The sequence below is a fragment of the Patagioenas fasciata genome, chromosome 1 (assembly GCF_037038585.1).
Source record: "Patagioenas fasciata isolate bPatFas1 chromosome 1, bPatFas1.hap1, whole genome shotgun sequence".
NCBI classification, from domain to species: Eukaryota; Metazoa; Chordata; class Aves; order Columbiformes; family Columbidae; genus Patagioenas; species Patagioenas fasciata.
Genome location: NC_092520.1, coordinates 124,938,676 through 124,951,675, shown reverse-complemented (window position 1 = coordinate 124,951,675; position 13,000 = coordinate 124,938,676). Strand labels below are relative to the sequence as shown.

Genomic DNA, 13,000 nt, shown 5'->3' with positions numbered 1-13,000 from the left:
TCAAGGAAGGGACCTAAAAGACTTGAGCATTGTATAAATACATCTCAGGTCTTCTTAGGAGACTAAGATGTAGCGAGTTGCTCCTTTCCCCACATCCCACTTCTACAAAAACAAGCTACATGTAAATTTTACCATTTTTCCCTTAGAAAGTTAGCAATGTTCAGGTATTTAACAATTTCATGGGTATGAAAGAGTTCAGGATGTATTGACAAGTTATATATCTTTTAAACTTTAAATTTCTGATTTGTGCCCCAGCCAAGAAGCAAAGTCTCAAAACAGGACATTATGTATGTCTGAACAGTTGCCGTCAACATACGTAGTGATCTTGGCTCAGTTCACAATGCACCATCAGTCACACTGTAAAAACGCATTCCCAGCTGCCCAAAGATGCACCTACACCAGCAGCTTTAGCACAAAGGGAACTGTGGTCACTCTGGCAATAACCCTTGTAAATCACAGGCTAAGTGCAAGAGCTGGAGAGTGGGCATTAGTGAAATTAAATCGGTGCTCTTTAGTTTTGAAAGTATCTTTGGGCTTGCCTTTCGTGTAATGTTCATCAAGGAATACATGACAAACATAATGCAAGAAGCTGTCAGAAAATTAGCACTAATATTACAATATGCTGAGGATTACTACTAAATGGACTGCATCAGACATCTACAAAAATGATTTCAAAACACATACAGAAGCTCTATTAGATTATAATTTTCTAAAACAGTAATTTGTTACCCTTGGGGCAAACAGATAAGAATATGGAAGCACTCATAGCTTCAGGTATTCCATTTCATTCAGGAGCTACTTCTTCAGCAGCAGCCTGGACTGCCAACTGAATAAATGAGCAGAGTCAATGCACAGCAGAAAAGTTTCCTGACATTTTTTGTGGTCTTCGGTTGCTGCTTGCATTGTTCATATACAGTTCTTGTGTATGACTCACATAACGTGCAGAAATTCATTAAATGTTAATGTCTTCAAGAAAATCCCTATCCCATAAAGAAAGAAACATTTTGACCTTACATGGAAAATTACACTTGCTTCCAGTAACAGCAATGTCAAGTTGTATATTTGCAATGAGTATCTTTTGGTAATTAATGCCAGGAAGATCAGACAAAGTAAGTGAATTTAATTTTCTGATCACAATGCCTAGTGTGCTTTTAACACTCTATATTAACCAAGGTTGCTTGGAAGTTTGCCTAATATCATCAACTCTGAGGAGCTCTTCAGCAAAATATTTGGGCAACAGCAATGTTACTTGTGTAATTTATGGATATGGAACTCTTTTTTTGCTAAAAAACAAGTGCTCAATCAAAGCAGGCTGGTATCTCAGTGGCTACTGAGACTTTTTTTAGAATTCATTACTGCAGGAAAGAGTACCTTATTCTCAAGTCATTGTGAAACTATTACATAGAGGAGAAAAAGAGCTTACAATGTCCACGTCCTTCAGTAACTATGAAGCTGACAAAAAAACCCCTAGTTACTGAGAAACTCTGCAGTACGAAACAAACATGTCTTTTATGATTGTCACCTGTCCAGTAGTGCTGACTAAGCCTCGACATTCACATTCACCATGGATATTAGTCTCAAATCCAATCCACAAAAACTCAGTATATTTGTGTACAGCTCAAGCGTCTATGGCATTCACAAACGTTTAGCAATGTATTCATGTTATAAACAGCACAAGAGTCGTAGTCATGTAAATTTTTCTCATTTGTGCACGTAATCCAGTTATCACAAAATTCAATAAACGCAATCACTCTTTCAAAATGGCAGAAAGACGCTTAATGAGCCACAACAACACTTGGAATCTGCAGAATATGCTTTTTGCTCATGAATGTATTCACTGTCCTACCTATGAAAGCGAGGGCCTGGTAACGGAAGAAAAAGAATTTTCCCTTTGTATTCAACTCCAAGTTGCTACCTGGATTTGCGACATCTTTAATTCCCTGTAATGCTGACAAGGGGTAGTGCTGTGTTTTCCTACATACACCAGCACAGAGTGCAGTCTCTGCAAGATTCTTGAAAAGAAATCACCAAGTACAGCTATCCTCAGATAGAATTCTTAAGATACAAAGAAGTGCAAACATTCAGTAACTAATTGGTGTACTGACGTTCACTTCATAAACAATCTGTCTTACTACAGCTGCACAAAGTCTTTGAAAAAAACAGCACTAGATATATAGCATTACTTAAAAGTACTCCAAATGGTTTCAGCACAATATATGATTTTAACCTTTTGCATTAATCCTGAATAGGGACTCAAACTTCGCTAATTGAACTTGATACCTAATGAATTTCTACCACCTTAACATGTACGTTATTTAAGGAGGCATTTAAAACCCTTTGTTTTACAGAAGCATGGATAATTATGTTACCTCTTCAGGTGAATTAATCTCCTCTACCTTTATGTGCCTACAGGAAAGACCTGCATCAGAGTTAATTGACTACATTACCTTTTTAGGGATACAGAGGAAAAAGATTTTTTTTCTTTCCAGTCACTGCTTATCTCATCCCAGGACAGATGGCTAAAACATGGTAGAGAAATCTTGTTCCAAAGCATGCACTTATCTCCAATAACTACTGGAGTCAAGGTGACAAGCTGATCTATACGCATGTGCATTTTAGGCACCCAGTTTGCAAAATGGAGGTTATCTTTAGTAACTATATGTTGTATTAGAAACCCACAATATCATGCCTTTAAATAACTTGGCTTATTTCTGGGCAAGAGACATTCCTTGAAAATGTGATGCAATATTTCCAATATACAATGAGATATTTGCTATGCATATAACATCATAAGACTTTTTAAAAATAAATATAATAATCAAACAATGTTTTCTTACCATGGCAGGAGCCATCCACTTCTTCATATCCTACACTGCAGATGCATCGTCCTAGAGGCACAAGCCAATCCCCATCTGCTCCACAATACAATTTTGGAGTATCACGTTCCTCAGCGCTTTTCACACAGGAGCCCCGTACTTCAACCAAAGAGGAAGAATCAACCCTTGGAATAGTATCAGGAAACATAGCCAGGTTACGGACCGTGAAAGGACACTTTTTGTAATAAACACGGACTGAGACCAAAGCAATGCATGCTCCAATGTCCTGAAAAGCAAGATAAAATCCTTTCTTGTTTATTGGCCCAACCTCACGAACTTCTGTGTTGAGTTTAAGAATGCGGTCACCCAAGTCCATCTGGGTAAAACTCTCATCAGCTGCAATAGTATCAATTTTAGTGTACTGGTTTGGCTTGAATTTTACTCCATGAGACTCATCTGACTCCATGTAGTAAAGATTGAAGGTTTCCTTGCAGGTTCCTAGTACCCATGGAATACTGTTGCAGTCCCTCAGGGTAAACTTCATTTCCACATAAATTTTCTGTGCAGCATCACGGGAGATCCAGTTTGTCCGAAGCCAGTTGTTTTGGTTGGGTTCCATCACATTACACACCTGGTAAGTATGAATGGGACGATTGTGTTCATCCATTTCAGTTATGGCATCCCACTGAAAAGAAAATAAAACTGATTGAAAACTAAGAAAAATATGTATTATGCATATACACAGAGCCCATGTGTACACACACAGAACCGCTCCAGGTATGTGCACCTATGGCTTAACTAAGAATAATTCTTTACTTAAAGTTCAGTGGAAAGACAGTAATTAAAAGCATATATCAACTAGAGAATGGTGCAAGTTTTATTTCAGAAACTCTATGATAAATTGAATAAAAACATTTAAAAATCAGTATGGCTCAGCAGAAGAGGGAAATGCCGGCCATGTTTATGCTCGCAAATTTAATAAGTCTGAGAACATTCTTGAGTATATCATTCAATCATTTATGCCATTTATTGCTAGAACAGTCCTGTATCCTCCAAGCAATTCCACAGCTCAGGCACATAGCACCATCCAGTCACTGGTAGGACTCTGCAGCTGGGATGCAGCCACTCCGGTCTGGTACGTCTGAGGTGTTTAGTGTAAGTTATCCTGGTTTACAGAATTGCCCCAGAAACATCTAACAACATATACAGAGACATTACATTTCTGGTTCCACAGGGTCTATATAACATCTATTTCTACTAAAAAAAAAAAAACAAAACAAACTTAAAAAAAATCCAATCTGTCACAGACATCATGCCATTGTTGTTGCCTCTATCAGTTATCCTTCTTACAGTTTGGAGGTGAATATTGCGTGAAGCTCCTCTCCTCCTCTTGCTCCTCCCCCACCCCCAAGCGTTACCATTTTTATACAATTAAAAATAAATATATAATCACCATTTAGAAGCACTGTAAAAAGAAAGACTTCATTGGTTCATCTTCTTCAGTGGAAGAGGAAGATATTATTTAAGTTAGGTCACCCTAGCCCTAAGGTCCAGAACCTGTGGCCCCATTAGCCTGAAAACTGATTATAAATGGTGACTGGTATTCACGTGGAAAAAAAAATTTAAAGTGCTGCCAGATGTGATCAGCACATTGAGATTCCTGGTCTCTGTGGGGTGCACTTGTGAGCTATGCAGAAAAACAGGGCACGTGAAGGCTTGTACAGACCATCACTTTTGGGCTTTCTTCCTATCACAGCACAAGGCATAACCTCACCTGAAGGTCCTGTCCTAAGAATCACAAAACATACTACTTACATGACAGTGACAAATACTTGACAAACAATTTGCTGACTGTTAAGAGATTCTTATATAACCCAGGGCTTTCAGCCTCTATGACATTCCAAAAGGGCAGAGCTGCTACTCCAGCATTCACAGCAAAACCAGAACAAATTCAGATTGGGTCAAAACTGTATGATGGAGGAATAGCTAGCCTAAGACTTCTTGTGCCATTGCCCCCAAATTGTTTTTTTTGAACTATGATTAAAGTATCCCCTGTAGCAAGCAACAGAATGCCACAAGCAGATCTTAGCTTTGGGAAAGGAAAAGTTGACTTCCATGCTGTGGTGGGCCAGAGTTCTTCCCTTTTGCCAGGCATGAACCCACACAGCTTGAACTGATTCAAAATTCCACATTCATGGAGGACTTCAAAAACAACAACAAAAAAAACCCAACCAACCAACCAACCAACAACAACAAAAAACCAAAAAACCAAACCAAACCAAATAAACCAAACAAACAAAAAACCACAAAAACAAACAACAATAAAAACACAAAAAAACCCACCAAAAAACCCCCAAACAAACAAAAAACAACGAGGTGGGGGGAAGTGGAGAGGGAGAAAACGCTTTATTAAAATCCATAGCTCTGAGTCTTAAAACATCACCAGAAGTTCTTTAAAAATAAAACTGAAGTTTCTCAGCTGCTGATCTATATTTTGACTATCTATGAGCCAGGGACATAACAACATTTTCTTCATATATAAAACATGTACTATAAAGTTTAAGCATTATTCTACAAATTCATGTTATAAGCAAATATCACTGCAATATAGATTAGGAAAAAATAAACAGAAGTGCAAATGTTTTCTGCACCGTGTGTATCAAACCACATTAAAAGGAGGATGTGCTATAAGCTCCAGAGAAGTCTCTTACAAAAAACCAAACCAAACAAAACAAAAACCCCAAATAAACAAAAAAACAAAACACAAAAATATGATAATAAAGATAGTAGTAGGTGGGATGACAATGTAGTTCTTGAAATACCATGCAGTCTTCAGAACTGGAATAAACAAGCTTAAAGCAAAAAACTTCAACACACTACTGCCTCTCCCAAATATTAACCAAAAAACAACAACAAAACAAAAACAAACAAACCAATCTACCTAACATGTCCTCCACCTACCATGAGGTTCTCTTCAGAAATACATACGTATTCACTGTGAATCAACATCTCAATTTAAACTTAGAAGTTAAAGCCCTGAAGTTCACTGCTAATTGTACAGTTAATGTAACTCTGTTACTTCTGTAGGAAAGTATATGTTCAGCACCTCGATAACCATTTTAAAAGATAGAAAGAAAGATGGATTCATCAAACATGGACAGTGATTTTGTTCCTTCAAAGGAGACGTTGCATGCTTGTACCTTTCATTGTGCTCCCAGATAGCCTGCTCCCCACTCCCAACTTACAAAATTCATACACTGGCCAAGAGAAGCATTTAAAAGGCATTTGCAAAGATATTTAATGAAACAGAACACTTTCAAAAATGGTAAACATCTAACATTTCAACATAACCATTACACTGAGATGTACTCTATAAGGTATGCTTACAATACAGCTGTGAATTTGACAGCATGCATTCTTAATTAGCAGTTCTTGATATTGAAGTGTAAATGAGGTGAATTCCGCCACCCTAAATGTCAATGTAATTTGCTGAAAAGTCTGATGGAACTCCATCTGTGATAATCTCTGACAAGGACACATTCTTCCTGGGTGAAATACAATCTGCTTTTAATTTTACGCAAGTGCTGCATTTTTCTTCTGATTAAAAACAAACAAGCAAACAAAAAAACCCACAAAACAAACAGAAAAATATGACACAAGAATTAAATTAAGTGCAAAGAACAGAAAGCAAATGTATCAAGTACACAGCAGTTTTCTTTTGGATGTATTTCATATTAAAGCTCCCAGTTAATCCAGTGAAAAGTATTTATAAATGTTTCAGTTGTGCAATACCATTCTTCACTTAAACCTTGAAGCAAATAAAAAGAAGCATTTCATCAGTGATGTTTGCATGAGAATATGGTAGGTCCCCCAAGAATACCAAACACGACATGTATGTCGGCTTGCAGAAGCTGCCTGGTCTAGACAAGCTGACAGTTCATACTGCTTCAAACTGAGTCTCTTGGCATCCCAATGCACTGCATTACTTTCCAAATTTTTTATGGCTTTCCTTTCAAATGAAGCAAACCTCTGATAATTCTGATGGAATCAGCAGCAGTATAAAGCTAATTTTTACAGCCAGAGTTCCAGGACTTATGATGACAAAATGTCAAAAACACAGTTTGAAGGAATGACTTCAAAACTCTATTTTAATATTGTAATCAACAGCAGTGCAGATAAAAGTTTACATTTTACTTTCACATGTGGCATAAACCAGGAGTAAGTGTCACTAAAATACAAGAACATGGAATTTGAAGATGGGTAAAGAGAGGATTTCAAGATTACTTGTCACATTCAAGTACAAAATACGAGATTAGGCTACAAACCACACTAAGATTTTAGTTAGATAAAATCTCAGCTGTTTTCACATCTCTGCAAGCTACTTTACAACCTGTTTCATTTTTAGAACTTCACTAATATTTAACAGGTGTACAGAGAAAACTATAAAGAGCAAATTACCTATTTTTAATCTTGTACTAGCTATATATAATTCTGAAATCTGTTGTTAGTGTTCCCCACTTTTTTGTTACTCTTATTTTAAAACTAAACACTACAGATTTACAAAATCAGCAGAAGCTATTTATTACAATTCAGTAGGTTGTATCACAAAAGGTTGTATAAACATTAGTAAAACAGAGATTGCATTTCACACATTTTATGTTTTTTTTTTTTGTTTTTTTTTTTTTTTAAACACAGTACTGCCTGATAAGAAAATGTCTTAGTGATATCATTCAAAAGAAAAGTAAACACAGTGGATCAGTTTCAGTTTGATGGAAGCAGTCAACTTCCCTGAAGACACCAGAGTTATTTCAACAATTTCTGATTCTTGACTATTATATTTAAATCACTATCGGCTTATCGAGGTTAGATTGTGCTGCACTAGACAAATATAGCATTGGATTTACGGGGGAAGCACAGAACAGAAAGGGCTGAGAGGACATTCATTAGCTCGTCCTGTTGTCACCTCCCAGCCCTCTGTGGTGGCACCATAAAGTTGCACGTTCTTTAACCCTATGGCTCCTCTTTGACTTCCAGTCCTGGTTGTCGCAGGCTGGCAGCAGAGAGGAGCCACGGCACGGCACCAGCACCGGGGCACCTTTCCCTTCTGAAGACCTGCACCACAGGCTCCTCTCCACCACACTGCGAATCTGGGTTGTGCCACTTGCTTTGAAACAAGGCAAGCAGACTCTTCAATTTTTAGCAGTAGGCCTATTTGCACTTGAAGAATTTGTTACAATATTTTATTTCTATGTCAAACTTTGCTGTAAGAAGCTTTTCCAGTTAATAGAGGTAGTTATATGAAACAGACATTTTAAATGGCTTGATAATGAGCTGATATGTAGATAACTCCACATGTAATGAAAGACACTTTTCCCACAAGTTGTTGCACTGATTGACGAATTAATAGTGGGTTCTTAATGTCTGATAACAATTATTCAGGCACTGATGCCAGCAGCAATTGGTAATCTGGGATGGTAGTTTTAGCATCTTGCACAGCTCAAGATTACTTTTGTTGACATTTTACTTCATTTAAAGGAAAAGGTAGGAATACTGGTTACTGAGGCCAACACCCTTACTCAGCGGTTTAAGGGATGGAAAAGACCATCTGCCCTTACAAATTTTGCTACATTTGTACCCTAAACTAGCAAGTTCCCTCCCCTTTCTCCTTATTCTTTCACTCAAAGGATAATTCTCTAAAAATGGAAGATTCTACACTTAAACATACCTAACCAGTGTACCTTAGTTTGTTCATGAATAAGAAAACATTGTAGCAGACTTAGCATTTGGATATTAAGCACAAAATGGGAACTTTGGGTAAAACACTCTACTGGTAAGTACCATTTTTCCATGGAAAGAATTAGAGGAAAAAACTGTTTCAACAGAACACAGGATAGGAGATTGGGAAGCAAAAATCTGTTGACTTCAGCCACTCTGCATTTGCCTGTCTCCTAAGAAAACACGTCTGTTAAAGGCAAGTTCTGAACAGTAATAAGTCTTACTACTTACCTTGCAACAGAAGAAAGATTTCCTTTTAAATCAAGGAACAAAATATGTAAAGTTCACACTATCAAGAGATCTGGTTTACTGGTTTCAGAGAGCTAGGTAATTTCAGAAATATAGCTGTCAACTGCTTCCTGCAGAAAAACATAAGCTAGCATTTGAACCTGTAGAAATACAATTTTCTGATGTACAACCCTCCTTGGCCACAGATGTCCACTTGGAACAAGTCAAATCCCAAGTATTGGAAGGGATAGGTTATGTTTGTTATATAAACCAGCTGCTATTAAAATAAATAAATAAATAAATAAATCAGTCTGGAGAAAGTTACAAGTGTGTCCAAGCAAATCACATACTCAAGAAACGCTGAGTAAGCATTTCCATGTTTATGTCATCCAATGAGGATAACAAGACAAAATATAGTATTTTTATAATATTTTAATTGGTTCTTCTATATTGTCGTTTTTGTAAACAGTTTATTGCTCATTTTGGTCACCAGTATTTGCAGTTTTCAGCTGGGACTCATCTAATGAAACCTACAGGTGAATCCTCACTTTCAACTGTCAGCTACTGACAACCTTTTAGATCCCATTTCCATGGAAACAAGCTGAATGGCAAAAATAAAGAGATTTTTAAAAAGTTTTTAAAATTCCCTTATACTATCTCCAGTGAGATGATCTCCATAGAAATGAGATCTAAGCTAGGAAACAATACAGAAGGACCTGCACTTGGCCTGCACACGTGCTGGCTGCCACCTGCAACTGCAGATTTAAGCATTTAGCTGCTATACTGACATTCAAGCAAAACCAGCTATACTAGGTAACAGAACTACAGGGAAAAAAACCCCTTCTCTTCAATTAACAAGATTAGAAAAATGAGCATTTGAAAACACAGTTGGCATTTAAAACACGACACTGAAAGCAGCAAGACTAAAGAATATTGAAAATTACTACAGAATTACTATAAATTAAAGGTATTAAGTTAATATTTTTTCCCAGTGCCCTTAACTAATTTTTTCTTCACCTCCACCTTTTTTCAAGATCTACAACTCTGTATGTGACAACAGATACTCAGACCTTCAAAGCCCAAGATGACAAGTGATAATACTGATTTGCAAAATGTGCCTATGAAAAAAAAAATAAAATAAAAAAAGGCAGACAGAAGTCCACAGCTACCGTGTATTTCCTAGCAAGTGCAAGGTGGCAAAATAAAAGTATCTAGCAAAATAAAACAGCAATTAAACTACTTACAGTCTGACATTTAAATCAAGCCGATTTAAAGTTGCTTAGGGAATGCATATAAACACATAGCATGCATTAGATCAGCTCTGTAGAACTGTAAGTGAAATTGCAACACAAGTTCAGAAGAAAATCCAACATCTCTTTTCTACATAGGCAGCAGCATACAGGTACAGACTAAGTCAACGGCAAACCCCTCAAAGTCTAGAAGTAATTAAAAGGGAAGAACAAAATCAGAATTTAAAGAAAAAAGGAAGAATAACTAGGGAAATATAAACAAGAGATTATAGGAAAGAAAATGGCAGATTATTTAGCCTGTTGTGTTCTCCAAATGCAAGCATTAATAGGTCTCGGGCCGTGGAACAGCAGCTCTGTGAAGTGGCCAGGATGTTAACGGGCTCAATATTTAAAATCTAAACCAAGTCATTTTTCTGTTGGTTTGGGTGGTTTTTTTTTTTTTTTTGTTTGTTTGATTGGTTGCTTGCTTGCATTTTTTTTGGTTGTTTTTTGCGTGTGGTGGGTGGGGTTTTTTTGTTTGTCGTGGTTTTTTGTTGTTGTTGTTGCTTTTTTACATGAAGCACTGAATACTGAACAACCGTGAGGATGAGCTGCTCCAGATGATGCAACTTTTCTCTGTGCTGGAAACTGTTCTGGTACACACGAATGTTCTCTTCAGGCCAGTAAGACTGTAATCTGTTGAGATTTGGGAGATGAACCCAGGAATCCCAGTGAGGTTGACTTCAGATATGGGAAACCATTGACTGCCACTCGTGGATTAGGCAGTGCAGGACTTCGGGATCAGAAGGCAAAACAGGTCAACCCCACCCTAGCTTTGCAGAGTGCATTGTGACTGTTCCAGGAAAAAAAAAAAGGGAGTCACAGGTCCTGAACATGGACCTTTACGCACATACTAGAAAAGGTCAAGATGCCGAGAAACGCTGATGTTTCAAAACGTCTGGTCTGATGTAGGGCTCAAACAACTGTGGCTGCCAATCCACTTGACTGACCAGCATCTAGACAGAAGTATCATAATGCTTCAATGCAAGTTATGCATGGAATAATGTTTCTGCTGTCTGGATATGGCAGAGAAAGTATAAAACAGGAGCAAGAAATAATAATACACCTTTCCTTCCAGTCTAGATCATTAGAAGGCAAAGCACGTTCAGAAAAGTGATCCCCAGAAAAATGGAAAGAAAAATGAAAAAATAATTCACAGATATATGCGTACACATGAAGGCTGTTTATAACAAACTGATTTATAATTGAAGCTAACCACTAACACATGAAATGCCATTCTCCTCAGTACCCTGGAACACAACCACTGTTTCCCTGAATGTGTTATGGGTTATAAAAGACTCAATGACTTGCATCAAGGATCTACAAGCACAGCATGCCAGGACTATAATTTTCTTCTTAAATGAGACACATTACTAAAACCTCAGCAGGTGGATAGAGATACCACAATTCAGTGGTGAAAAGTTCCCCTGATCACCTTTCCAGGGGCACCTTATCCCAATGCAGCGCAACATTTCTGATGTATTCAAGATTGAATGGATAGTGAGAGCAGAAAATCCACGTTTTCCAGATACTGTGGCTCTAAGCACTCAAGCCTGCTGCACGCCCTTCAAAATCTGCCTGTGCACCATCTCTGGGACCTGCGCCACAGCTTGCTGACCTCTGTTTTACAGAGGAAAATAATAGTAATAATATAAAATGGGAGTTTACAGGTATCCTACTAAAACAGAGCTGGATCTAGCTGATGATAAGAGTTGTGTGCTACGATTAACAGCCAGGCTGCCAGCAGCTGCAGCATCCCTGTGCTAAGGTAGAATACAGAATGATGCTGATGCTGGCAGGCTAATGAAAACAAGAAGCTAGCAACCCTCTATTGGCTGAATAAGACTTGGGAGAGTAACTAAGAATACATGCAGAATGCAATAGCTCTGAACAGCAACACTTCTGTCATGAAATACATGGGTCTGCTGTGAAATAACTGATGTGCGTACTTAAGACATAAGTTTCATCACCAATTTGTAAAACACAGATACCATGACTTAAAATACACAAATGTAAATTTTTATACTTCCTTATAATTAGAATATAACAAGGACTGAGAAAAAATTGCAACTAAAAAAAATAATAATCCAACCGTAGGCATAGTTCAGTCAGGCTCTAATAGCTGTTTAATAGTGGAAAACTAATTTCCTGCTGTGTTGCCTTATTTCCTGAATATGGGGATCTTGGGCAATCCTGGCTCTGCCCCTCCCAGCAACCAGTGAGATCAGCCTAACTGGAGCAGCAATGTCACAATACCACTCAGTGAAGCCACTGCGCTGGGTACTTCAGTAATGCTGCTGCACTGGGTGCAGTGGCAATGCCACACAATGACAGAATCACAGAATATTCGGGATTGGAAAGGACCTCAAAAGATCATCTAGTCCAATCCCCCTGCTCGAGAAGGAACACTTAGATGAGGTTACAAAGGAACGTGTCCAGGCGGGCTTTGAATGTCTCCAGAGAAGGAGACTCCACAACCTCCCTGGGCAGCCTGTTCCAGTGTCTGTCACCCTCACTGAGAAGTTTCTCCTCAAATTTAAGTGGAACCTCTTGTGTTCCAGTTTGAACCCCTTACCCCTTGTCCTACCATTGGTTGTCACTGAGAAGAGCCTGGCTCCATCCTCGTGACACTCACCCTTTACATATTTATAAACATTACTGAGGTCACCCCTCAGTCTCATCTTCTCCAGGCTAAAGAGACCCAGCTCCCTCAGCCTTTCCTCATAAGGGAGATGCTCCACTCCCTTGATCATCTTTGTTTCCCTGCACTGGACTCTCTCCAGTAGTTCCCTGTCCTTTTGGAACTGAGGGGCCCAGAACTGGACACAATATTCCAATAGCTGCCCGCATCAGCTATGTAGCCTGGGGGAACTTGCCAGATCTCCAAAATAG

General features: G+C 38.2%; 1 protein-coding gene across 6 annotated transcripts in view; it reads right to left on the bottom strand.

Annotated features, from left to right (window-relative positions):
- The window catches only part of EPHA6 (EPH receptor A6), a 492,663-nt gene that overhangs the window by 366,873 nt on the left and 112,790 nt on the right, over positions 1 to 13,000 (bottom strand). For all 6 annotated transcript variants that reach the window (XM_065853097.2, XM_065853115.2, XM_065853107.2 and 3 more), the window contains one exon: positions 2,838 to 3,501. In XM_065853097.2, coding sequence (XP_065709169.1) covers positions 2,838 to 3,501 — 664 coding nt within the window. The remainder of the gene's footprint in view (positions 1 to 2,837; positions 3,502 to 13,000) is intronic.